We start from the raw sequence: 27,344 nt of genomic DNA, 5'->3' as shown, positions 1-27,344 counted from the left end.
GAGAAAACTATGGCCAGCCTTTCCCCCTTTCCCCTTCCCCAAAGTTTTTCCTATGTTTGCCTAGGAACAGCCCTGGCTATGGAAGATCAGAAGTAGCATGTTCCAGTCCTTACCATCTAACTGGAGTATGGATGCTTAGCCCTCAGGACATGTGGGAAACTGAGGCACAGATTGGTAGCTAGCATGATACAGTAGAAAGAACACTGATTTTGGAGTCAGAAGACCTGGATTCAAATCCCACTTTCAGTACCTGCATGACCTCAGGTAAATCACTTAACCTCTCTGGGCCTCATTTTCCTCATCTATAAGATTAGGAGATTTGATTTGGTGGACTCTGAAATTACTTCTAGCTTTAGTTCTAGATCTAGTTTCAGGAAGCTAGGTGGTGCTGGATTTGGAATCAGGAAAATGCGAGTTCAATCCAGCCTCAGACCTTTACTAACCGTATGACCCTGGACAAGTCACTAACCCCCATCTGCCTCAATAAAATGAGATAAATAATAGCACCTACCTCCTGGGGTTGTTGTTGATGGCAGAATAAGACAATATTGTACAGCAATTCCCAAATCTTAAAGTGCTGTTTAAATGCTAGATCTCATTAGTTCCATGATGCCGTGCACAAATTTAATACCATGAGATTTCCTTAAAGCCTCACAGCAGACTGCATCAGTCCAGGCTCCCTCTCTCGCAGGCATGACCTCACCTCTCACAGCTGGCTGAGTTTCATCTGGTCTATGCAAGTGTGAGCTAAGATGTAGATTTCTCCTCTCCCTCCTGATTCCTCGCTTGGGTTGGTCCTTACAAGATTGGTCCAAGCACCAAGGCCTGGATTATTTACACCTTGTTGGCTCCCTGGATCAGCAGCCTCTGCGGGCCCTCAGGTCATAAATCTACCTCCTAATCACACCAAGATGCTCTGTGCAGTCTGGCCTGTTCTTGTGGGGCAGTTTATCATATTCAGAGACACGGAGCTGAGGCTGGGGCAGCAGGCATCCAGGAAGGAGCTGGCCCCCAAATGTCTCTCTCTAATTCCCCTTGAAAGACCAAGAGTGAACAGGAGAGAAGAGCCAGGCAGTAGAATGCACAGAGCCCCAGTCTTGTAGGCAGAGGACTTGCATTTCAGCTCTGATAACTAAAGACCACCTATGTATCTCTGCTTCACTTATTCCTCCCATCTGTACCTCTACTTCATGATCCATAAAATGGGAATACTAGTAGCCAGTTAGGGAGTCAAGAAGACCTGGTTCCAACCCTGTCTCTCACAGATATTAACTATGTGGCTGCAGCTGAGCCAGCTGGCCCCTCAGTGCCCTAGGTAACTCTCTAATAGTATAAGTTACAGATAAATTGCCAATATTCATGAGTGGAGGGGATTTCTGCACTGGAAGTACCTCATCTTGATGACATCATAGGTTCCTTCCCCAAAACTCCCCACCTCCCAGGGTTGCTATAAGGGAAATGTTTTGGAAACTTTAAAATACTATAGAAATATGAGTTAGCGTTACGATTACTAAAACCCAGGTGACCTGGGCTCAGACTTCCCTCTGGATTTCTATTGGTAAAGCCCAATGGTCTCAGTGAACAAGCCACAAATTCTGCACAGGGGCTCCCATCACTGTTTCTAGATAGCCTTGCGATGTCAGCACTCACCTGTCTCTCTGACATAACGTACAGGTAACGCTGGTCAATGGAGAAGGCCATGTCCCGGAGGATGGGGCTCCCATCTTTGAGAATGGAAACCATTTCATATTGAACCCCTCCATGGGGAGGGCCATCTGCCCGAATCTGAAAGAGAATCAGAGGTGTCCTCAGCATCTCCAAAAAACCTTCTCCCATAGCAATTTGTTTATGCTTCTCATGAGATCCATTTTATTTGACTCTTACTTATGTATAGAATTCCCCCTACTAGACTCTACAGTATATGATCTCAGGGACTAAGTCTGTTTCATCTCTCAGCACTTAGCATAATGTCTTTTCATGCATTAGACATCGGCAAATCTTTGTTGAATAGAACAGAGTTGAATTGAATTTACTCTTAGCTCTCTTTGGAAGGGAAACATTGCTCTCCCTGAGTCTTGCACTACCCCACCCCACCCAGAAGAAGATGAGGAATTTACTAAGTACTCCTTGGTACAGAGGACCAGCGCCAGGTCTGGACTCAAAGGACCAGGGTTCAAATACAGGTTCTGCTACTTGTAAGTTGCATGAACTTGTGTAGGTTACTTCTCTCTGGGCCTCAGTTTCCTTATTTTAAAAATGAGTGGGTTGACTCTTAATTCCTATGACTTTACAGGCAGGCTAAAATGTTCCCTAGCTACTAGGAGGTGGGGAGAGATGAATGCTTTTATTTTAGCTCCAGTTTCCTCATCTATGAAATGGGGATAATAATAGCATCAGGGTTCCTCAGGGTTGTGGTGAAGATCTAACGAGGTAACATATGTAAAGTGCTTTACAATAAACCTTAAGGTAAACCTGTAAATGCTAGCTCTTATAGAAGCGTCCCTGAGATTGGACTGGCCCAAGGTGCACCAAAGTGGTTCTGTTTTCTACAAGCCTGTGTTTGCTGGACATGCGAATCTGATCCCTTTAGCCATGGAAGTGTGTTTGTGTTAGCCAGCATGCACAATGCATATATTTATGCCTGTCTGCCTGCCCAGGCATGCTGGCTGCAAGATGGTGACATTCCGGGGGCATTGCTATATTTGGAAGGGAAATGAGGCCAGCTCCTGGAACCCAACTGGAGAGAGATGGAGGCAGGCTTCCATGTTGGTAGTCATTTAGGCAGGATGATTTAAGGGGGCCTGGGAAGGTCCAAGTTCTACCCCAACTCAGTATCTCCCAAGTATCTCCCCAACTCAGACCTGTCACTGATGCCTGAAATTCCATCATGAGATATTCATTCCTTTGGGTAAAGGCACTGACCCTTGCAAAAATTCAAATAGCCTGGAGAGATGTTCATCCATTATCTGTCAGTAGTTTATTAGATCCTTTCACTTCTGAAGGCTGCATGAGAGCTGAGAGCAGTTTTTGATAGGAAGAGATATCACTCATAAAGCACAGGGGTCTGACTGCCTGGGAAGGGCACAGTCCAGTCTGACTCCCCACTACCTTTCTAGGCTTTCTGCACATTACTCCCCTTCATGCATTCTACTTTCCAGGCAAACTGGCCCATTTGCCCTTCTCTATGCATGACATTTCAACTTCTATTTCCTTACCTTTGCTGAGGCTACTATTGTCCCCTCCTTCACCTTAGAGAATCCCTAACTTCTTTCAGAGCTCAGTTCATGGGGTGCCTTCTGCAGGAGGCCTTTCCTGATCCTCCTTCCCCCACCCCAAATTATCTAGTGGAGTATACCTGAATATACTTACGTGTACCTGTTCCCCCCATCCCCCAACTGAAAGCAAGGGGTTACATTTTTTCCTTTGCATCCCAAGCACTTAGCACAATGCCTGACCCGGAGTAATCAATCAATCCATAAACATTTATTAAGTGCTTACTATTGGCCAGGCACTGGCCTAAGCACTGGGGATATAAAAAGAGGCAAAAGATAATCCCTACCTTCAAGGAGCTTATCACCTAATGGCAAAGCCAACATGCAAATAAATATATTCAAATCAAACTATATATAGGATAACTAGGAAACAATTAAGAGGGGTTGGAGCTTGATAAATGTTTGGTGAATGAAGGAATGAATGAATTGGTTTTGCGGCAGGGACCTAGGGAGCTAGATAGGAGCCCAGACTCCTAGTGTGGGAGGTTTGTGAAATAGGAAGTTGAAAGGAAATACACATTTATTAAGTGCTTACTATGCATCAGGCAGTGCGCTAAGCACTGGGGTTACAAAAACAGGCAAAAGATAATCCCTGTTCTTAAGGAGCTCATGGTTAAATGGAGGAGATAACATGCTACGTGCAAAACTGCGTGCAAAAAAGAACTATACAGGATAAATTGTAGTCAATACAGGATAATATACAGGATAAATTGTAGTATTCAGGATAAATGTAATCAACAGAGGGAATGGGCCTGAAATCAGGAAGATGAGTCTTCCTGAGCTCAAATCTGGCCTCAGACACTTACTAGCTGTGTGACCCTGGGCAAGTCACTTCACCCTGTTTGCCTCAGTTTTTTCATTTGTAAAAATGAGCTGGAGAAGGAAATGATAAAAACCACTCCAGTATCTTTGTCAAGGAAATCCTAAATGGGGTCACAAAGAGTTGGACACGACTGAAAATGACTGAAGAACGACAACAAAGTAACAGAGAGAAGGCACTAGCAAAGAAACCTAGAATACCATCTCTTTTTCCTCCACCAATATAAGCCCTTTCTGTCCTTTGAGATGCAGCTCAAATCACACACAGCTCAGTCCTTAAGCCCTCTCAGACTACTTCAGTTCATACTTATCACTCACTCCCTTTACCTGAACTACTGTTTGTAACATACATTCTGAGCACTTAATTGTATTCAATTCAGTACGTTATTATATATTGTCTTGCTACATAGAGGTAAGTCTGATCACTCCCCAAAAGACTGTGTAAGATCCTTGTATTGTGCTCACATTTGGGAAGGATATTGGTAAGCTGAGAGAAATCAGAGTGGTGAACAGCCTGGAGGTCTTGCCCTACGAAGGAACTAGGGATGTTTAGTTAGGAAAAGTGAAGACTAAAGCCAAGATGTCGGTCGGGGTGAAGAACACGATAGTTTTCTTCAAGTATCTGAAGCTCTATTGTTTTACGTGCTGTTTCCCCTGTTAGAATGTACACTTCTTGAGGGCAGGGCTGTTTTTGTCTTCCTTCAGTCTCTGTCTCTTAGCACAATGCTTGTTCCATACTAAGCACTTAAGAAATACCTGTTTATTTGGGGCAGCTGGGTGATACAGTGGACAGAGTACAGGGCCTAGAGTCAGGAAGACTTCAAATCACATACACACTACTATGTGATCTTGGGCAAGTCTCTTTACCCTCTGTTTGCCTCAGTTTCTTCACCTGTAAAATAGGGAAAATAATAACACCTACGTCCCCGAGTTGTTGTGAGGGTCAAATGAGATGATATTTGTAATGTGATTAGTACAGTGCCTGGCCATAGTAAGTGCTATATAAATTTTGGCTATTATTGTATTATCATTATTGCTGTTGTTGCTGCTGTTGTTATTTATTGATTATCTGTCATGTAGAAGAGGTTTTAGCCTTGTTCCGCTTGGCCCCAGAGGACACAGGACAGATCCTGCCTTGATGAAAGAAGAAACATTCTGACAATTGAGATGTCCAAAGGAGAAAGGTTTTGTTTTTTGATTTTTTTTTTTTTGCGAGGCAGTATGCGCCCTTTCTTGGTGCTCTTCAAACAAAGGCTGGATAATCACTTGATGAGCAGGCCAAAGAGGGATCCTTATTTGGCCGCGGACTGGATCAAATATGGCTTCTGAGGCCCCTTTCCAATAGAGAGATTCTGGGAATCTGGGATGTCAGAAGAGTCTATTTCCTGTGTGGGCCACTCAATTCCTACTATAGAATTCAACAAATACTTTGCAATAGAACTGAATTGGAAACCAAACAACTCAGGCATCTTAGCCTCAGTGCCATAGTCAACACGAGGCTGCCAAGTACTTCTCTTGTGTGATTTTAATATCAGATTCTCTTTTACATCTACTGTGTGCGACTGTCGCTGTGGGGAAAGTGCCTTTTGAATCTTAAAGAGCTATGGAGATTTGAGTTATTAGTATTATTTTTAATTCTGCTATTGTTATTTCCACCTGTCCCCTTTGGTGTCTCTCTTGACCAGCATCCGGGCCTCCTCTTCTGCCACCCCCCTGCCCCTGCCCCTGAGCCCAGTGTGAGAAAAGATGAACAGAGGCCACATGGGTGGGGTTTCTGGCTGGGATTATTGCAGGACTGGGGGAGGGAGATCAGTCCTGTGGGCCACATTCTTCTCTTCTGTCTAGAATTTGCACACTTGCCAGAGAAACACGATAAGGGCACAGCTGGCGCCCGTTTGGAGGACAGCTGTGGGCTGCAGGCTCAGGGCCAGGGTGGGGGAGGTGAGGCCCCAATCCCTGCAGCTTTCAGGGACAAGGATACCAGGGGCCCCCAGCTCTTTCCTTCCTTCCTTCCCTGTGCCCCTTGTGGCCCAATCTTCCAAGAGAAGGGGATGATAAGGGGGGGTGGAGGTGGGGGCACAGGCACTGTCCATCTCCATTCTCCTAGCCCTGGCAGCATTGAGGGACCCTTGACCGAGGGCCGGGTGGAATAGCAGACCTCAGCAGTATAGCACCAAACCCATCCCTGCTCCAATGTTCCCTTGTGGATTTCCAGTTCTATACTTTCCTCTTCCTCTCTCTTCTTCAAGCCTGACTCTCTCCTCCGCTTTCCAACCTGTTGTTTAAAGCAGTTACCTTGGCAACTGCTGCTGAACTCCTTCCTTTCAATATTTGGGGGTGGGGGGAAGGTCATTCGTTTTCCTTTCCCATGCTGGGGTGGTGGGGACCTTTAGTTTTGGGATCATGGCATCATTGATTTAGAGCTAGGAGGTACCTCATGGGTCACCCGGTCAAATTCCCCTGATTTATAGAGGAGGAAACAGAGGCCCAGAGATGGGACTTGAACCCAGGTCCTCTGATCTTAAAGCCACTTTCCACAGTATCACATTGCATCTTTTTGCCTTGAACCCTAGCATAGGCTGAGACATCTTCCTTCACCTCCTGAGGACTAATTCTATGCCGGCCTCCACCTCCAAATACAAGTGTTCTCTGACAGCAGACGGGTTGTGATTAAAAAAAACATACTTTGAACTTTCATGGAAGAGACAGATGCAAGCACACCCGTTAAAAAGAGGAGTCCTTAAAAATCCTGACAAAGACTTGGGTCCTTCCTCACTGACCACTGCACCAGCCAAGTAGACCTTTCTGTAGTAACTAAAGAGAGACTGGGAAGATGGGAGTCAGGGGTCTTGGCTGGCTCTGCCATGTACATTGGTGTTTCCTGATGCAGTCTTCCTGCTCCTTGAAATAGGGAGATTGGTCACTGCATTGCATCAAAGGATTTAGAGCTGCATGAGACCTTGGAAGGCTTCAAGGCTAACCCCATCACTTTACAGATGAGGAAATTGAGGCCCAGAGAAACCAAATGACTTGGCCAAAGTCATAGAGATAGTAAAGACCAGACTTGAGATTCAAACCCAAGTCTCTTGACCTCAAAAACCAGTCTTATTCCAATATGCCATGTTCCTTTCCTGTTCCTAAAGAGAAGTGTGGGGAGGAAGTCCTGATACATCTTCTGCATTTTTGCCTCAGGACAGCAGTACCTCTTCAGTGGCCTGCAAGCTTTGCTAAGACAAGTGGCTCAGTCCCAGGAGCCACTGAGTCCCCATCCAGATCTCCCTGGTCAGGGTCTTCTTCCCAGTTGGGACTTGACTTGGATGACAGAGCCAGGCTCCAGAAGGAAGAATCCAAGGGTAGGGCTCTTGAAGAGCTAGCTCTCTGGGACAGAGTTGGGCAATGCAGGTAGGAAATCAGGTTACAGGCAATGATATAAACTAATGACTGAAGGGCACAAATTTTCTGAACTCTAGACAGATTCCAAACCAACTGTTAAACTTTTTTTTTAAACTGGATCAGAAAATAATTCAGCATTTAAAAACAGCAAACAAACAAACAACTATATGAACCAGTTCAGAATGAGCCCAAATTAAGCTGATAAGTTATTTGGTTCAAGTTCCTCGTTAAAAAAGCAAGGTCAAACCAAGAAGCTTTCTGTCTCCTCCTCCATCATGACATTCAGCCCAAGTTTGCACAACCCTTGCCAACCCTCAGCCTCAGGGTCACCCAAAGCAGTTGAGAGAAGGGCTGGATACTCAGCAGAGAATTCAACCTCTTCAAGATGAGGTCCGATGAGATAACATTACTAAAGTGCTTAGCATAGTGCCTGGCACATAGTAGGGAGAGCCTGGGTCTGGGATTCTGTGACTCTTCTCCTGACTTTGCCCCTTTTCTGGGCCCTACCCATGCCATACCTCATAGGCAGGTATTCTGTAGTACAAAACACATTAGGTCTTGAGTCAGAAGAACTGGATTTGAATACCAGCTCTGCCAACCAATAGCTGTATGACCTTGGGCAAATCTCTGATCCACAATTTACTCATCTGGAAACTGGGTACAACATTTGTATTACCTACTCCACTGGATGTTAATAAATAGGATGATGTATTTAGAGTGTATGCAAAATGCTATAGGGACTGGAGTGTTTTCAATAGTATATGGGACTACCAGATGTGAAAACTCCCTCCGCCAATGTAATTTATAGTCTCAGAGTTGCTTAGGGCACAAAAGGGTCAAGTGATTTTTTTTCCAGGTCATATGGTCAATATGTGTCAGATGTAGGACTTGACTCCAGGTCTTTCTAACTCTAAGGCCAGCTCTTTACTATACATTTGGTGGACTTGGGAATTGATCTAACTATTCCCAAAGTCAATTTGGAATCATGGGATAAAAATTATCAAACTGTATGTATCCTTTGACTCAGACATCCCATTAGTGAGCATACCGCAAAGAAGCTGATGACAGAAAAAAGGTACAATATTTACCTAAATATTCATATTAGAACTGTTTGTAATAGCAAAAGGCTATAAACAAAATGTGTGCCCAAAGATTGGGAGATGGCTGAAGAAATTGTGGTACATGATTGTATTGGAATATTATTGTCCTTTGAGGGACTACAAACACAAGGAATTCAGAGAAACAGGGGAAGCCTTCTATGAATTGTTGCAGGGTGAAGGAATCAAGAAAAGGTGACCAATACATTCAATGACCACAATAATATAAGTCAAGAAAACCCTAAAAGAACAAATCAAATGCAATGACTCATGTTGGTTCCAAATAATGGATCTCTAAATGTTCCTTTCCTCTCTGTACAGAGATGGTAGACTATTTCCTGGCCACCAGTCCTTCCTCTCTGTACAATGAGGGAGTTCATTACATAGTCTCTGAAGTCCTTTCCAGACTTAGATCTATGATATTATGGTCTTTCAAAATCCCTAAGGCCTAGTTTAAGATGAGATATTTAAATATATAGGGGCAGCTAGGTGGAACAGTGGATAGAGCACTGGGTTTGGAATCAGAAAGACTCACCCTCGTGAGTTCAAAGCCGGCCTCAGACACTTATTAGCTGCGTGACCCTGGGCAAGTCACTTAAGCTGTTTGCCTCAATTTCCTCATCTGCAAATGAGCTAGAGAAGGAAACGGTGAAGCACTCCACTGTTTTTGCCAAGAAAACCCCAAATGGGGTCACAAAGAGTTGGACCTGACTGAAGCAATTCAACAACAACAACGACAATGACAACACTTTACTATATCAAGAACTCCTGCCGCCCATACAGATGACAGTCTTTCTATAAAGCATAATATATTATGAGAGCGTTGTCTGAGGCTCAGAGAGGTCAATTGACCTTCCTGTAGTCACACAGTTGGCGAGCACCAGAGTCAGTATTTGAACACATGTTTTGGTGGTGTCAGATCAAGTTACTGTACATGCTATGCTAGACTGCCTTGGTATTGGAGAATGATTGACAAACAATGTTGTTCTTTGTTAACACTCCAGTGTTTCTAGGAGATTGATAGCTAACTCAGTCAGAAATTTTTGAGCACCTACTATGTTTCAGACACTATTCTAGGTTCTATGGATACAAAGACAAAAATGTAATAGTTGACCTCAAGGAGCTTATGTTCTATTGCTTGTAGACAATGATAAGCACATGTAAAATGGACAAAGAGTCAATACAAAGGAATTTGGGGGAAGGGATTAGCAGCTGGGGTGAATCAGGAAATCAGTGGTAGTACCTGGGCTCTGTGTGCTGTGAAGGAAGCTAGCCATTTTATGAAATGAAAGTGTGGAGAAAGAATATTTAAGGCTTGGGAAAAAAAACAACATGGAGGAAGAAGATGGAATGTCAAATATGGGAAATAGCAAATAGGTCAATTTGGCTGGAACGTAAAAAATGTGATGGGGGCTAATTCCTGATTAGTCTGGAAAGAGAGCTTGGAGCCAAGGGCTTTAGATACCAGGCAAAAGAAGCTATATTTTATCCTAGAGGCAAAAGGGAGCTATAGAAGCTTCTAGAACATGGAAGTAACATCTTACCTATGCTTTAGTAACATCACCTTGGCAGTTATGAAGAGGATGAATTGGAGAGAGGAGATACTTTAGGCAGGAAGACCAGTTAGGACACTACCAAAATAATCCAGGAAAGACATGATAAAGACTTGAAAGAAGAAGACAGATACAAGAGATGTTCTAAAGGTAGAATGAATAGATTGTGGGAACTAATAGAATATGGAAGATGAAGAAGAGTGAAAAGTTGAGGATGACTCCACAGTTTTGAATCTAAGTGACTAGAAGGAAGGTGGAATCCTCAACAGAAATTGAGAAGTTAGGGAAAAGTGTGTATTTTGGCAGGGAAACAAGTTCTGTTTTGGACATGTTGGGTTTGAGTATGGGGCATACTGGTGGAGATGTCTTTTGGGATTGGTCATCAGATGCAACATAAGGATAGGATATTTAAATTTGAGAGTCAACTGCTTGGAAATGATAATTGAGCGCACAAGAACTTATGCGATCAGTAAGGGGGAGTACAGAGAGAAGAGAAGAGGGGCTAGGAAAGAGACCTGGGGTTTATCCAGGCTGTCAAAGAAGACTGAGCAATGGTCAGACAGGTAGGAGAACAAGGAGAGAAAAGCATCATGAGGACTCAGGGAGGAGAGACCATCTAGGCAGTGGTGAACAGGGCTAAAAGCTCCAGAGAGGACAAAAAGGTTGAAGATTGAGAAACGGTTGAGATAATTGGCTGAGTGGACTGACCAAAGCCACATCTCCATCCTCAACGATGCTTCTCCCTGCAGATGGGGGCCATGAGTGTGTCTCCTCAACGAGCAATTGCAATAGGCTTGGAAACCTCAATTTGATAAAAAGTACGCAGGCAGGCAGAAGATTCAGTTTGCCAGGGAGCTGGCCTTGGAGCCAAATCATTACAAGAGCAATCCAAGGCTGATTTACCGCCCTGACCGCTGTGTGGGAGGTTCCCCCATTGAAATGAGAGTGAAATAGTAATCCTATTAGTCCCTTTCCTTTAAATCACAGCTATGTCTATGCAGAAATTAATGACAGTCTCTTTACAAGCACATCCAATTCAAATCAGCATATCCAATTAACTCGCTTACCTGCAGGCTCCTTGAAACTCCTTTTTCTTGTGCGTCAATTCCTTTTTCTATTTAGCCCTAAATTATGGCAGTGCTTACTTGGGCTTTGACACTTTAATATTACTTTTTCTTCCCCAGTGCTGCCGGGGAACCACAAACATGGGGCATCACACTGGGGAATGGTAAGCAGTGGGATGCTGAGAATCTGTCTCAGGGATGGCCAGATGGTATTGTGGAAAGAAAACTGAATTGGAAGACCTTAGCATGGACTCTGAGAAGAAAGGTTTTTCCTTTGATAGGATATCAGCAGGGACCTTCACTGTGGGACCCTGGCCATGTCATTTTACTTTTTTATGCATAATATCCTCATATAGCAAATGAGATAATGATACCTGCCCCACCTATCTTACAGGATTCTTGAGAGCATCAAATAAGACCACAGATGTGAAAGTACTTCGAACAGCATAAAGCACTAGACAAATGCATTTGTATATACAGCATATAGTATAAAGCACTAGACATTTCATGCATTAAGTTTTAAAATCTGCTTTACATGTGTTCTCTTATTTAATCCTCAAAGCAATCCTGGGAAGAAGATACCATTATTATTCCCATTTTCCAAATGAGAAAACTGAGGCTCAGCAGGTTAAGTTACTTACCTAGTTAGTGTCAGAAGCAGAATCTGCACCCATGTCTCCCCTGACTTTAAGGCTAGAGATCTTTTTACTCTGCTACTACTACCTCTCTAAATATTATCATAAATAGGAGCTGATTTAGAAGTGGAAGTAATCTTAGGGTTCATCTAGCTCAAACCCTTCACTTTACAGATGAGAAATTGAAACCCAGGGAGAAAAGGCTATAATAACAACTAGCATTCATACACACACCCCCCCATATATAAATATATACATGTATACATATATTTATATGTGTATATATGTTATGTGTGTATATATGTACACACACACTATACATATACACACACATACACATTTTTAAGCTTTGAAATATATTGTCTTACTTGATCCTCACAACCATACTATGAAGGAGATGCTATTTTTATCCCCATTTTCCTACTGAGTAAACTGAGGCAGAAAGAGAATGAATGACTCATTCAAGGTAACACAATGGTTAAGGAAAAAAGCTGAACTTGAAATCCAGGCTCTTCGACTGACTCCAAGGCTGGTGCTTCTCCCCGACACTGCCTCAGTGTTTGGAGGACTGAAACACTCAGTGTTGAATTCGGAGCAGCAAGGATTCAGCATCAAGCCGCCCCATGAGCACTTCTGGTTTTCCTTGGGAAGGCACTGCTACTATTCTGTCCCCTTTGAACTCCCCTTTGAATCCTGTGCTTGCCCAGGGTCCTGTGCTCGTTTGTGTGAATGTATTTGCATGTCGAACGTGGGGAAAGGTAGGGAAGCTGTGATGTGTGGTTCTAAGCCAGAGAGGAACGTAATGAGGTTCTGTGACTATAGTTGTGCATTTTGGAGAGGGGAGGGGAGACAGAAAAGAGAGAAGAGGGGAGAGAAGAAAGACGAAAGAACAGAAGAGGGGAGGGGGAGGGGAGAGAGAAAAGAGAGAAGAGGGAAGAGAAGAAAGGAAAGAACAGAAAAGGGGAGGGGAGGGGAGGGGAGGGGAGACAGCAAGAGGAAGACAGCTAGAGAGAAGAAGAGTGGGAGAGAGAGAGAGAGCTAGAGAGGAAGAGAGAAAGCTAGAGAGAGGGAGAGAGGAGAAAGGGAAAAAGAAGTGGGGGGGGATTCAAGCTTCAGTTTATTTCTGTACAGCTTCATGACCCAAATTATTTATAGATTGAAGTCTTTGGTAAATTCAATCTCAGAAATACATCTTCCCTCCATTCTGCACACACACACACACACACACACACACACACACACACACACACACACCCAGCAGCAGCAGCAGCAGTAACTTCGATGCTCTTCTCCTCCTCCCCAACCTCTGAGCTGTGGAAATGTTAACTAAACGTTCAAAGGCACAACCCAGCAGGCTGAAGCTCCCTGGAGGATGACTGGGAGCCTGGCCCTAAATGCCTGGATAATTGGAGGGGAAAGAAGGAAGCAGCTCAAACTTCTCCTGTCTGTTGTGCTGAGCCAGAAGGGTAGAGGAAGAGGGGATGAAGGACTAGGGATCTTGTCCATTGAGAGACAGGAGACCTCTTCTAAGATTTGCAAATTCCTCTTCCTTTCCTCTCATCTCCCTTCCCTCCCCCAGACTTGCTACTAAGGTATCTTTCATCACTTGTCCCAAATGAGCTGTCAATCACCAGGGCTTTGGCACTGGAAGGAAGGATATATATTGGAGATTGACATTTCCATCCAGGCACAAGTATATCAGTTTCCTTGAATGTTAAGGACCTGCCTGGGGTCCTTGGCTGGGGTGTGGTTGGCACAAGTATTCATGATCAGAGAGGGTCAGGGATGTCAAAAGACATTTTTAAAAGAGGTAAAGTGCCAAGGAGGGCATTTCCTCCTGGGGTGTGTGTGTGTGTGTGTGTGTGTGTGTGTGTGTGTGTGTGTGTGTGTGTGTCTGTATGTTTATGAGTAGAAAAAGGAGAGAGAAATGCCCCCAAAGCCTACCCTTTGCTCTCTAGGCTGAAAAAAAGCAAGCCATCTTGACAGAGGCTCTTCAAAGAGCAAACTGAATAAGCCAGTTCCTATCAGCTGGGTGGCTTTCTGGGTAGAGTTGGGGATGGTGTGTGGTTATTTCTCTTTAGGCATCAATAATAAGTCTTAGAGTCATATGATCCAGATTTAGTTTTTGGTTCTCAGTGAGTTGAGGGACCCCAGGTGAGTGACTCAACAAATCTGAGTTTCAGTTTTCTCATCTATAGAATGGGGATAATATTGCATTTTTCAGTGTGTGTGTGTGTGTGTGTGTGTGTGTGTGTGTGTGTGTGTGTGTGAGAGAGAGAGAGAGAGAGATGATACTTTGTAAACCTAAAATGACTATATAATGTCATCATATGTTATAATGTGATTAAAACACATTATAAAGGAGGAATTGTCCTGGAGAAGAAGCTAAGTGATGTCAAAGAAATGTATGAACCAAAGATGAGTCAAGGGTTGGTCACAGAGTAAAATGGGAAGAGAGGAGAGAACTAACTGATGGACATCTCCTAGACTGGTATCCATACAACATCAAATTTAGAAGTTCTCCAGCATGTTGAGTCATCGAATCCTTCTGGTGGATTAATGGGACAACATGAACACGGGTAAGAGTTCCACGTATGGATGACTATGGATGGATTGCAATCTGCATCAGTGGAGGGATGCTCTAATTGATGAGATCACAGATCCATTGGCTTACTGAAGGAGTGAACTATTGGCAAGTTCTTTCAATGGCTACTTTGTGGATCCTTAGTCCATGTTGATGCGGGACGCTGGGTATGTTTAATAAACCCCTTCTTCCACTTAATTCCAAATACTTAAGAACTAAATAGAAAGATGGACAGATAAAACATTCTTACTATGCACCAGCCCCAGATATGTCTGCCACTGCCCAATCCATAGTGCCTTTTTCCCCCACAGTCAGACGAGAAGGGACACTCTGAGCCACTAAGCAGAAAAAGAATCACCTGCTTCCTGGCTCCATCTTTGATGGGGGACTTTTCTCAGCTCTTAGGAAGGGGAAGATGGCTAGATGCCTCAGGAGACAAATGACTAGATGGTTCAGACTTCCATGGCTGCTCTTAAGGAAAGTCACAGGTATGAACCCAGCTCTGGCTTCCTGTCCCTGCTTCACCTCCTGCCAGCAGGAGCCAGGACCGCAGGCTCAGGGAATAAGATGGAGTTGCCAGAGGCAGGGGAAGCTCTTGATTGTTCTGGGAAACAATGAGATAAACACAGCAAGAGACAGAAGAGGCATTAAGCAGCCTCAGATGAAATCAAATCACGCAGGCAGCAAAAGCAATACTTCACTTGGAGGCTAGGGGAGTGGGGAGGGGGGAGAGTTTGGGGGAGGGTGGAAGGAATTAATAAAGAATGATGAGGAGCTTCTGCCAAACTCCCATCTCTGTTTACTCTCTACAGGCTGGGAGTGGCAGATGGACACGCGACACTCATGTTCTAGGCAATGTAAGACCAAGTTTTTCTTGCTCGGAGATGGGGTTTTGAACCCCTGGATGACCTGGAATCGCACATAAGTCTTGAACCCTGGAGTTTGGGGGTAATTCAGAACCATACAGGTCCTTTACCGCAGATGGCAATACCCCCTGCCAAAGGGGACTCTAGAGCGGACGATGTGGATAGACTCAGATATATAGTTAACTTAGAGACCTCAGAAATAGCCTCTGTGTTTTTAAGACTCCAGTTTTCCCTCTGTCAAATTGGGAAGCCATGCTGGCTGCAGTGGCCTTTAAAAAAAAAATCACATTTTCAGGAAATAAAATAGCTTGTCCATTACTAAATAGTAGCCTTTTCCTTTATGTATGACCACAGGAGATCAACTGGGACCCAGATGAGATCTAAATGTTTGTTGAATCGGATAGCAGCAAATAGAGCCAAGGATGGGCTATTTACAAGGGTTTTTACCCCTTTTAGTGAACTCTTTCTTTTCCAGATCATAAGAAACATTCTTCAGAATGTCTGTTCTGGAAACAACTGTAATTTTCCTTTTTATTGACATGATAACTGGGGTTTTTGTTTGTTTTGTTTTGTTTTTGTTTTTTCTGCTCCATCGGGAAAAGTAGTGGAGGGGAGGAGGATGGGAGGTATTTGATGGTGATAGAATAGAGACCTAACTGTGTTCTTACAATTCCTGAAACATTAAAAGGAAAATTTGCTTGACAAACCCCAGGGTCTGTCCAGAAGTCCACAAAATAGGAAAACAGGAAAAAGAGATAAAATTCTAGGTGTTAGGTCATCAGTGAAGGCTAGATGAGCATTTGTTATGGGGGGTGTAAAAGGAACCTTCAGCCAGGTTTTGGGGGGAGCTAGATGGCCTCTGAGGGTACTTCTAGTTGAGACTCGACGTCCATGTCTTGCGCATTTCGATGTCCCTTCTCATTAATACTGTTCTTGCTCATGCTGTAGCCAAACTGACTACTGACCCTGTCCTAAAGACCTCTTGCTTGTTTTTCACAATTGCCCTTTCGCTCATGTCTTCTCTCTCTCCCTTATCTCCTCCCTGTGACCTATCCATGAAGCCCAGTTCAAATTCTCCTCCCTCCCCTCCTTATCCCCACTAGGGTTTTGGAGAATAGCCATTCCCCTGGGTAAAGCTCACTCTAATTCTAGCAATTCCTTCCTCTTCTTTCCATTCTCTTCTCTCCTCCCCCACCTCCCCCACCGTTCCTGAAGCATTCTGTCGCGGTGTCATAGGCACACTCTTGACGTGAGTGACTCCATCTTGAATTTGGAATGCTTGTAAAAGAGCTTGAAGCTTTAGCTAAGACAAATCCTAGACACTGTCATGGTGAGATGTAGTTGAGTGAGTATTGGACCAAAGGTTGAGAGACCAGCATTGCCATCCCATCTCTGACAGTTAGCTATGCAACTAAGGGCGAGTCACTTCTTCATTTTCCTTATCTCTAAAATAAGGACAGAAATAACAGCTGTCACTTACAATAATGCCTTAAAGTTCACAAAACACTTTACATCTGCTATCTCATTTGTTCCCCTACAAGCAGCAACATGTCACAGTGGAAAGAGCACCGGATCTGGGGTCAGAAGAACACTAGATCACCAGTGTGACCCTTGGGCAAGTCACTTTACTAAACACCTCCTCAAATGAGGGGATTGGTCTAAATGACACCTGGGGTCCCACTCAGCTCTAAATATAGGATCCTACGAACAATCCTGTGAAGTGACTGCTATTATTATCCCCATTTTATGGTCAAGAAGGCTGAGGCTCAGAGAAATTAGGTGACTTGTTGAGGGTCAGGAATGATAATATTTTTATACTTTGTAGGTCTGTTTTGAGGCAAGTACTCTATAACCTAAAAGCCCTATATAAGTGAAAGCTGTGGTTGGTAAGGTAAGAATGCAAGGATTAGCTGGCACTTTGGCTCAGAGACAGACGGAATATATCTAAGTAACTGGGATCAGGGGATGTAATTTGGAGTAAGCAGGCTGATGCAGCAGAGATAAGGAAAGGTAACCTCCAAAGTAATGCCCTTCAAGGTACCTAGCAGCCCTAGGGGTGTCCTATGCATAGACAGCTCACTCCCTGGCAGTGCCCAAGGGCACAGCAGGCAGTTGAAGGGAGCCAAAGATCCTTAAAGAGGTTTTCTGTTTGAATAGCTGACGTCTCCACACCTCTTCCCGTTCCCACTCCCAGGAGAGGGACTTTAATAATGAGCTGCCTCATACCAACAGACCCCTAATTAATTCGCTGCTATTCTTCTGGGACCAGATTCATCCTAATCAAATTTGGGAAGGAAGAATAATGAATGGGGGTTTTTATTGGCGACTCGCTATAGAATGTCCCACAACACCCTGAAATAGCCCTTTCCTGGAAAGGGACACCTGCCTTTCTCCCTGTACTCCCTGGATGCACACCTGCTTCTCTTCTTCAATAGATGCCCACCTCCTTCTTATGTGATTGACTTGCAGCTGCTGGGCAAGATGCCAGAGGGCAGACCTCAATGGTGGTTGGGAAGGTGTCAAGACCCAGAAGGAAGATGGGTGTGGGACCAGGAAGAGAGGGGTTGGAACTTTTGAGAAGCTGCCTGTGTACTCTGCCTTCCTAGGGTTATGGAGAATGGCCAGTCACCTGGGCAATGTTCACTCTGATTCTGGCTATTTGCTCCTCTTCTTCCATTTTCTCCTCTCCTCAGACACCTCCCCCACTCTTCCTGAAGCATTCTGTTCACAGTGTCATTGGAATGCTTCTGCCATGAGTGACTCCACCTTGAATTTATAATGTGCACCCACATGCCAAAGTATGTATGTATGTATGTAAACAACTTGACTGTGTAGTCCTGATGGACAGATGCTTGTGAGGAGTGTTGGTTATCTTGACCAAATGTTATTTGTAATGGTCAGAATGACCAGATCTGTTTTATCATCAGATATTCAAGAAACACTTGATATTCAGCCTGAAATACGACATGAATGTATTAGTGTATTGAGACAAACAATCTTGGCCACCTGGTATGTTGGATGAAACCTGACTGGGTGATTCTTTCAGTGAGGCCAGGCCTAGCTCTGCAGTAAAAACCAAATTTAAGCCCAAGCAAAGTACAACCAGGAAAATCTTGGGTGTGAATACCTGAAGAATTCAGAAAGAGAATCCTAGTTAACATCACTCAGGCCAAACAGAATAATGGACTTGCCAAGTTGTAAGAGATATGGCCCTCTCCCACCAGAGGATTTGTCTTGTGAAGTTTGGATTCAGTCAAGGGGCTGCACTTGAGGACCTAGAGGGCCATATGTGGCCTCGAGGCTGCAGGTTCCCCAACCCTGGTCCAGGCTATAAAGATTTGCTCTAGTAACACAGCAGGAAAAAAAACATACAAACAAATAAAAACAACTACAAAATTTCTGTCTCTAAAGCTGAATTCCATCCAGAAGGAAATGAGAATGTCCTTCTTGGCATTCAGCTCAGGAAGCTTCTTCCCCATTCTTTCAGCCAGATTTTTTCATTCCCATATTGATGTCTTCCCTATTGAAAGGTGCTGTGTATACAAGGCTAGTTTCTTAAACTTCTTTTATATCCCCCCATAATACCTAACACAGCACTAGGTACATAGTGACACTCCACAAACCTGTCAGTAAACATCTGTTGATTGATTGATGGGGTATTGTCATCTAAAGACCCTAGGATGGAACTGGAGGGATCTGTGGGAAGGACTGAAGTGATATATCCCAAGGAGGTCAATAGTTCAACAACGAATGTTCACTTTCTATATTCTTTATCAGGTAAAAGGGGTTTGGAAAAGGAGCAGCTGTAGCTTGAGCTCCTTGAATGGGGTTATTAGGGGGAAAGAGGGGTTCTTTTTTTTCCCTTTTCTTGGCCCACTTTGTGAAGGTAGACTGATTCAGAGCAGGGGGCCCTGGCTTGGTCAGGATCACTGCCGGACCTGGACTGAGGACAGAGGACTGAGGCTGCTGGGAGAGGGAGGGAAGGAGAACGTTCTCTGTTTCTAAGTTTTTTAAGTTGGGGAAAAAAATAGAGAAGAGAGAGAGAGAGAGAGAGAGAGAGAGAGAGAGAGAGAGAGAGAGAGAGAGAGAGAGAGATGGAAGTCCTGGTCCTTTACCGACAGAGAAGGCAGCTCAGAGAAAATCTGCTGGCTTCTAATCTGATCTTTAAAAAGAGAAAGAAAAATCTACAGCATCTCTTTCGTGTAGAGAACCAAAGCATCTCTGCCCACTCCTCTTTATATATATTTTTCTCTTTAAAAGATTGCTCCACCTGTCTGGGGACCAGAATCATTAACTGAAGAGTACTTTGTCTTGCTGAGGTCTCCAGTTTGGCAGTCAGGTGACATACAATGGGAATCTGCAAAGATGGGGCTAGGGAAAAGGGAGGGGAAGGTAGGAGGATATCTGGGGCTCCAGACCCACCTGCGCTTGACTGTGCCCCCTTCTCCTTGACCTTGCTCAGTCATTTTGATAAATCCTGGGTTCCCAGCTAGGGGGAGGACCACATGACCTTCCTTCCTCTCTCCCCAGTGCCATTGCCTCAAGGCTGCCAGGAGTTGGCTGACATCCAGTTCGGGCCATGGGAAACCCTTTTTCCTACCCTCCCCAACTCTGACTTGACAACTACTGACCCTCATTCTTCCCGACACACCTCACGGTGGCAGACAACAGAGAGGGGGAATGGAGTGGGGTAGGGGAGGAGGTTTGGATGGGATGAGGACAAGTCGTGGGGCTAGATGAGAGTGGGCTAAGAGGCAGCTCAGTATGGTGGAAAGAAAACTTGGCCTCAGAGTCAAGACAGCTGGGTTCTAGCCCTACTTCCACCACGATTTCTGCACATGACCTTGGGTCACTTGCCTCAAAACCAGATTTCCCAATAGGTTTTCTGGGATTTACCTCAGGGGTATGCTAATAAAATGTTAACAACAAGGTCTTCTAAGGGGACACCCATTTAAGTTTAATTTATATTATTAACATTTTCTCTCTTTCTTAAGTCCAGACCAATGGTGTCAAACTCAAATACACAAGGGGCCCACTAAACCATATATAAGGATCCCTATAACTGCAATCTGACTTAATTTTAAAATTATATCTATTATTTATTATATTACTTTACTGTTAAATATTTTTCAATTATATTTTAATCTAGTTCAACTATACTTAGATATGCTGACCAGCCTAGTGTTTGACATCTCTAGTCTAGATAACCAAGAAAACAAACAAAAAATCAAGTTCTGATTTATAGTGTTTGCCTAGATGTAGATGCTCACACTGAAAATTTTATAATCAGCTCTCCCTGAGCCTGGGAGCTCTCCTATGAGCTGGCTCCATCACTCCCCCAGAGGGTCTCTGGGCTTAAATACATCAGGCCAAAGAAACACCATTAGTCTATTCCTTCCCTCCTGAATAGGAAATATTTTTTTCTTTTGGGTGAGAGGCAGGGCTTTATGAAGGTATTCCCTTATCTGTTACTGACCTGGAGGCCAGACCTATTTACTAAAAGCACCAGAGAAGAGTCAGCTGACCACTGAGTACCCATGGAGTAGAGATGAGGGGAGATAATGACCCTGAGCAACCAGTTCTAAAAGTAAGGACATGGAGGAAAATGACAGAAAAGTACAGACAGGGTCTCCCCATTCAGAATTTAGATCTGAGACTGGAAGGGACCTGAAAGGCAATATAATCCAAGCCCCTCACTTTATAGATGAGGAAACTGAGACTAGAGGGAGGGAAGGTGTCTTGTCCAAGGTCATACCAGTAATAAGAGGCCAAGGCAGGAATCCAATTCACATCCTGACACTCAAGTTCAGCACTCTTCACATTTTTTTTGGTCTCCTATGAGGCACTTTGGGTAGCTTTTTAGAGCCAGGAAAAACTCTTCATTTCACTTGTGATGCTGGCTAGTTCAGTCTAGGAAAGGCAGAGAAGAGGTCACCACCATCCTGATGCCTAGAGGTTTTAATCTATCCCTGATGAGCTTCTATTTCTTTGCCTATAGAATGAAGATAATATTCTCACTACCTAGTGCATGGCATATAGTAGGTACTTCAATAAATGCTTTTTGACTGACTGGCTGACTACTATCTTACAGAATTCTTATGAAGTGCCAATGGGATCAGATATGAAGAGCTCTTTATAACCATAAAGTACTATATAGGTAGCTGGAAAAAGGAATGGCAAACCGTTCCAGTATTTTTGCCAAGAAAACCCCATGGACAGTATTAGTGTGCTATGATCCATGGGGTCACAAAGAATTGGACACAACTGAACCACTATCTAGGTATAGATAAAAAGAAGAGAAACAGAGGATGAGGGCTCCTGGGGAGGGGAGGGAAAAGAAGGCTCTCTGGGGAGGTATAGTCAAGGTGCTGCCTATTTTCTAAGATGAAAGAAAATTGAGGAGCAGACAGCGTCACAGATTTCCCAGTCAAGTTTGGATCTAGGCCAACCCATCAAAGAGGGCAAGGCCCTAAGAGGTCCAAATGAGCTCTGGCTCCCCAGAGGGATAATTCCTTGAATCATCTCATGAGAGTCAGTGGCTTAACAGTGTCCTTGGATTCAATGGAGAAGAGATAATGGCTTTCCTTGTTCAGCTCATGGCTCCTCTCCTCATATTGCTTCCAATTATATGCTTCCCTTCCTCTTCTCCTCACGTCAAGTCAAATCAAGTCAACAAGAATATGTACCAGGTTCTGTGTTAAGTGCACACTGCAAATTCCCGGATTCTAGCATGCTAGAGCTGGGAGGAACCTTAGGGATCATTTAGTCAACTGAATTTAACAAGGATTTATTAAGTACTTACTATGTGCCAGGCATTGTGATAGGCACTGGAAATGCAATGACCAAAGCAAGATAGTCTCTGTCCTCAAGGGGAAACAATGTGTACCCAGATAAGTAAAAATTAGAAGGAAAATAGTTAATTGGGAAAAAAATCTTTGCAGGAACTTTTTCTGATAAAGGACTGATATCCAGGATATATATGAATTGGATTCAAACATATAAGAACAAGAGTCATTCTCCAACAGATTAATAATCAAAGAAGATGAAGAGACAGTTTTCAAAAGAAGAAATCCAAGTTGTCAATAGCAATACCAAAAAATGGTCCAAAGCACTAATAATTAGAAAAATGCAAATGAAAAAAACTCTAAGGTTCCAATTCATATTCATCAGATTGGCAAAGATGATAAAAATGGAAAATGACAATTATTGGAGAGGCTGTGGGAGGACAGGCACACTAGGATTTGCTGATGGAGCTGTGAATTGGTCCAGCCATTCTGAAAAGCAATTTGGAACTGTGTCCTCAGTCACTAAACTGTTTGACCCAGAAATACCACACCTAAAGCTATACTCCCAAAGAGATCAAAGAGAGATGCAAAGGACCTGTGAGTGTAAGAATATTTAGAGCAGCTCTTTTTGTTATATCAGAGAACTGGAAACAAAGGGGCCTCCCATCAATTGGAAAATGGCTGAGCAAGTTATAAATATAATGGAATATCATTGCACCATAAGAAATGATGAAAGGGACAGTTTCAGAGAAACTGGACAGACTTGTTTGAACTGATGCAGAATTAAATAAGCAGAAGTAGGAGAATTTATACAATAACAACAACATTGTAAAGGAAAACAACTTTGAAAGACTTAAGAACTGTGTTCATTGCCATGACCAGCTACAATTCCTGAGGATGGTGAAACATGCTCCTGACAGAGAGGTGCTGGACTCAAGATGCAGAGTGAGACCTACAATTTTGGACATGAACAATGTAGGTTTTTTTTTTTGCTTGACTGCATATTTGTTGCAAGGGTTTTGTATTTTCTATTTTTCAATTGAGGGAGGGTTGGAAGGGAGGAGTAGGGTTTAGTCATTTATTAAAAAAAAAAGAAGAAGAAAAGGATGAAAAAAGAGGGTAACTAGTGAATTCTTTTAAATGCACAGAATAAAGGAAAAGCCAGAAGGAAATACAGAAAAGCAGGACAGCTTTGACAGTTACATATTAAAATTATTACATATTTATATGTTATTTACATAAAAGGAACAGTAAGCTCCACACAATAGAAATGCGTAGTTTTCATGTGCAATCTTTTTTTCTTAATCTATTTTATGTATATTATGTATATATGATATGTATTTTTTTTTTGGTTAGGCAATGGGGTTATATGACTTGCCCAGAGTCATACAGCTAGTAAGTGTTGTGTGTCTGAGTCTGGATTTGAACTCAGGTCCTCCTGAATCCAGGGCTAGTGCTCTATCCACTGTGCCACCTAGCTACCCCTGCTTTATATATTTTAAGGCAACTATGTGGTGCAGTGGATAGATTGCCAGACCTGGAGTTAGGTAGACTCATCTTCCTGAGTTCAGATCTGGCCTCAGACACTCATTAGCCATGTGACCCTGGGCAAGTCACTTCACCCTGTTTGCCTCAGTTTCCTCATCTGTAAAATGAGCTGGAGAAGGAAATGGCAGACCACTCCAGTACCTTTGCCAAAAAAACTACAAATGCGGTTGTGAAGAGTCAGACATGACTGAAATGATTGAACAACACTTTATATATTTAAAACCTGATTTTGTTTGTAGTTTAAGTCCAGAATAATATTATGTATACACACGTTATCCAATTTTGAGGGTGATGAGCGCTAACTACTTGGGGGATCAGGAAGAGCCTTTTGTAGGAGAGGTAGAATTTGAGCTGAATCTTACAGGGAGTTAAGAGTTCCAAAAGGCTAAGTGAGGAGAAGGCACCTTTCAGGTGTAGAGGTCAGTCTGTGCAAAGATACAGAGAAGGAAGATGGAATGATGTTTCCTGGGGAAAGAAAATGGACCAGTTTGGTGTGAACTTATTAGAGCATGTGATGGGGAGTAATTTACAAGGGTGTCCTTAGTATAGTTTAAGCGTTAATAGCTTAAGATTTAAATTTATAAGCTTAATTGAGCTATGAAAGCTTAAGACTGCACTAAGACTTTTGGGACACTCTGTATCATTGGATGGTTAGAGCCTGACTAGGGGAGGCTTTAATTATCAAGGAGAAGAGTTTCAATTTTATCCTGGACCAGATACACAGCCCCTGATTCTTCCTGAGCATGAGTGACAGGAGAGAGAAACATCTGATTTTGGAATGAAGGAAAAGTGGGATTGGGTGGTATGTGCCCTTCTATAGATCTGATCTATCCTCGTACTGTGAACATTAATTTCATTATACTTTGTATTACTGGGTTTGGCATCTCAACCTGGGGTCTCCTTTCGGATCAGGGATTGGTCTGTGGAGGGCCCTGATCCCAGTGAGCCAACCCAAAGAGCACAGTGGTCACCGTAGATTTCAAAGTCTCTTGACTAGATTCATGTTCCATTTCCCACTCTCCTCCCCTGGGACAGAGAGAGCATCTCCTACACAGGCCTAATGCAGAACTGGGTCAGCGTGCCATGGACCGCGGGAGGAGGCAAAAGGGAGGGGAAGGAAGTGGGGGAGGGAAATAGGGAGGGTGGAAGGGACTGAATAGGCTGCTGGACTAACAGGGAAGAGCACACTCTTTCCTGGGGGCTTTTGGGGGCCTTTCTTCTGGGTTTCTCTTGTTCTTCATTGGTTGGGGTGGTGACAAAGTCATTAGTCCATAGAAATTTCAGTTTCAGGGAAACAGCTGTTTCTCAACAGTGATTGATTTACCTGCTTAGAGGCAGTCCCTACAACTCCCAATCCCCCCTTCTATCCCCCCTCTGGATGTGTTTTACACACACACACACACACACACTCACACACACACACACACACACACACACACGCACATGCACACGCATCAAAACACATTCTATAGGGTTTTTTTACTTCCCCCAAACTCCAGAGAACTAACATTTCTTATGATTGATGCCCCACTTCTTCTCAATCCTCCCATCCTCCCAACACAGGCTTCCGAGATGGCTAAAAGACCAACTTGGTTTCTCTGACAGACAAATCTTGCCCAGGTCACCCCAAAGTGCAGCTTCTACCTTCTTCACTGCCTTGCATTCAAACCCCAGGTTTCTGCCATAATCCTCAAAGCCTGATGGACATTAGCGAGGCTGTTTTCCTGTAATTAAAGGTCCCTCCTCCCCTCCCCATCCCATCCCATCCCATCCCTAATCCCAGATAATTAGCTCTCAGATTGCTAGTGTTAGGCAGGAAACCCGGTGTTTGGAGAGGGATTTTGGGCAGCCGGGTCAGGCAAACACTCGGCAGGAAACTGCACTGGGAAAACAGGCTGTTCTTGGAGTATGTTGTTTAAACAGCTTTGTGGCCCTCCCTTCCAAGGGACTCGATTCTTTCTGTCTCGGCCTGGTTTGCTGTGCCTGAGGACTTGGGTGGTACTTTCAGCGGCTCCTGACAGTATAGCACCTTCTGCTAACAGAATAACTTTTTTGGGCCTTCAGAATTCCTGAAACTGGAGAAGGATGGAGATACTTGGAGGATGGAGTAATGTAATGTAATGCTCCCAGCATGCTAAAGGGGAGGATGTTCCCAGAGGAAGTATTCATTCCCATATGAAAGTGTGTGTGTGTGTGTGTGTGTGTGTGTGTGTGTGTGTGTGTGAGGGAGTCAGTCAGTAAGACTGGATCTGCTTCCCTTAGACTTGTACTCCAGCAGGGATACAGTCAAAAGGTTAATAAAATGAGTGGGGTGACAACAAGAACTTTGTGACCCCCCGTGGCCCACGAGGGAGAATGGGAAATCCTTACCCTCCTGTAGCAGACAGGATCTAAACAGTGGCGGCAGAGGGCAGCAGGATCAGGCTGGTTGACTCTCAGGTTACCCACCAGAGACAGCCATTTGTTGACACAATATAGACAGGCCTTTGCTTTCCCCACTGTTCTCCCGAAGAGATGCTTCTAGTAATAATAACGGTACTTTTCCAGGGTGTTTTTCAACTTTTCAAAGCCTTAGCAGCATCCGCTATGGACAACTGCAGGTTTCATTATTTCCATTTTACAGATGGGGGAAGGGAGGCAATGGTAGACCTGATGCTAGAACTCAGCTCATTCGACTATTAGTCTATTTACTGCATTATACAAGATGTCTTGACAGGGTTGGGGAGTCCCAATCCAATGTAACGTTCACTGAGCATCTACTGCGTAGGAGGCACTATACAAAAGTCAATAGGACCTAGTGGAACACAGAGTCAGCCTTGAAGTCAATAAGACTAGGATTCAGATCTGGCCTCTCAACCCCTACTGGTAGGCAGTCCTGGTTGCTGAAACCCTCGGTGCCCCTAGAAACGGAGATGATAAGACTTAAGTGCTGACTGAAGTTTCCTTGCCAATGAAATCAAAGGTTTATTATTATTTTTCAATGTGCAAATTTCATACATTTCATACTGATATTCCCAGGATCCTAAATCTTCTGCAAGCCTGTTCCCCAACTTAGCACTTTTCCATATTTCATCTACATGATGGATTCCTGCCAGAACAGAGGAAGACAGAGATCAGAGGACTAAAATGTGGGGCCCAAAGAGCCCTGGTGAGGGATAGAACTCTCTTCTCCTTATTGCCTAACCCAGGGGTGGGGAGCCTATGGCCTCAAGGCCGCATGTGGCTTTCTAGGCCCTCAAGTGTAGCCCTTTGACTGAGGGCAAGTTTTATAGAACAAATCCCTTTGGAGATTTGGACTCAGTCAAAGGGTTGCACTTGAGGACCTAGAAGGCCACATGCAGCCTCGAGGCCATAGGTAACCTACCCCCTGACCTAATCCAAATGGCTTGATACTAGTTGGTTCTGATGACCAGACAGGAAGAAAGAGAGAATAAAAAGTCAGAGGAAGAGAAAATGGATACTGAAATAAGAAAGCACATGCCTTGGGGGGCTTGCAGCTTTGCATATTTGGGAAGACAAAGTCAGTCACCAGAGCCTTCCTTAACTCTTCCCAGCGGCCTGGCATGCTCGGGATTTGTCTGCTTGAAGGAAGTCTCTGGTGAAGTCCCATCGTGGCTCCTCTAATGAGCTCTGGGCACGGGGGAGGAAATAGGCTGTGGATGGATTCCAGATGAGGGTATCAGGTTTGCCCGAGGTAGGCTCTGTGGCTTCTGAATCCCTAGGTAGCA

The 27,344-nt window shown here is 43.9% G+C and overlaps 1 protein-coding gene across 1 annotated transcript in view; it reads right to left on the bottom strand.

Annotated features, from left to right (window-relative positions):
• PLXNA2 (plexin A2) overlaps nt 1–27,344 on the bottom strand; it is a 309,803-nt gene that overhangs the window by 170,008 nt on the left and 112,451 nt on the right. Inside the window, 1 exon segment of the mRNA XM_021007813.2 lies at nt 1,651–1,785. Coding sequence (XP_020863472.1) covers nt 1,651–1,785 — 135 coding nt within the window.

This window comes from Phascolarctos cinereus, unplaced genomic scaffold (genome assembly GCF_003287225.1).
Source record: "Phascolarctos cinereus isolate Bilbo 61053 unplaced genomic scaffold, phaCin_HiC Scaffold_5;HRSCAF=322, whole genome shotgun sequence".
Taxonomy (NCBI): domain Eukaryota; kingdom Metazoa; phylum Chordata; class Mammalia; order Diprotodontia; family Phascolarctidae; genus Phascolarctos; species Phascolarctos cinereus.
This window is presented reverse-complemented; position numbering and strand designations above follow the sequence as displayed.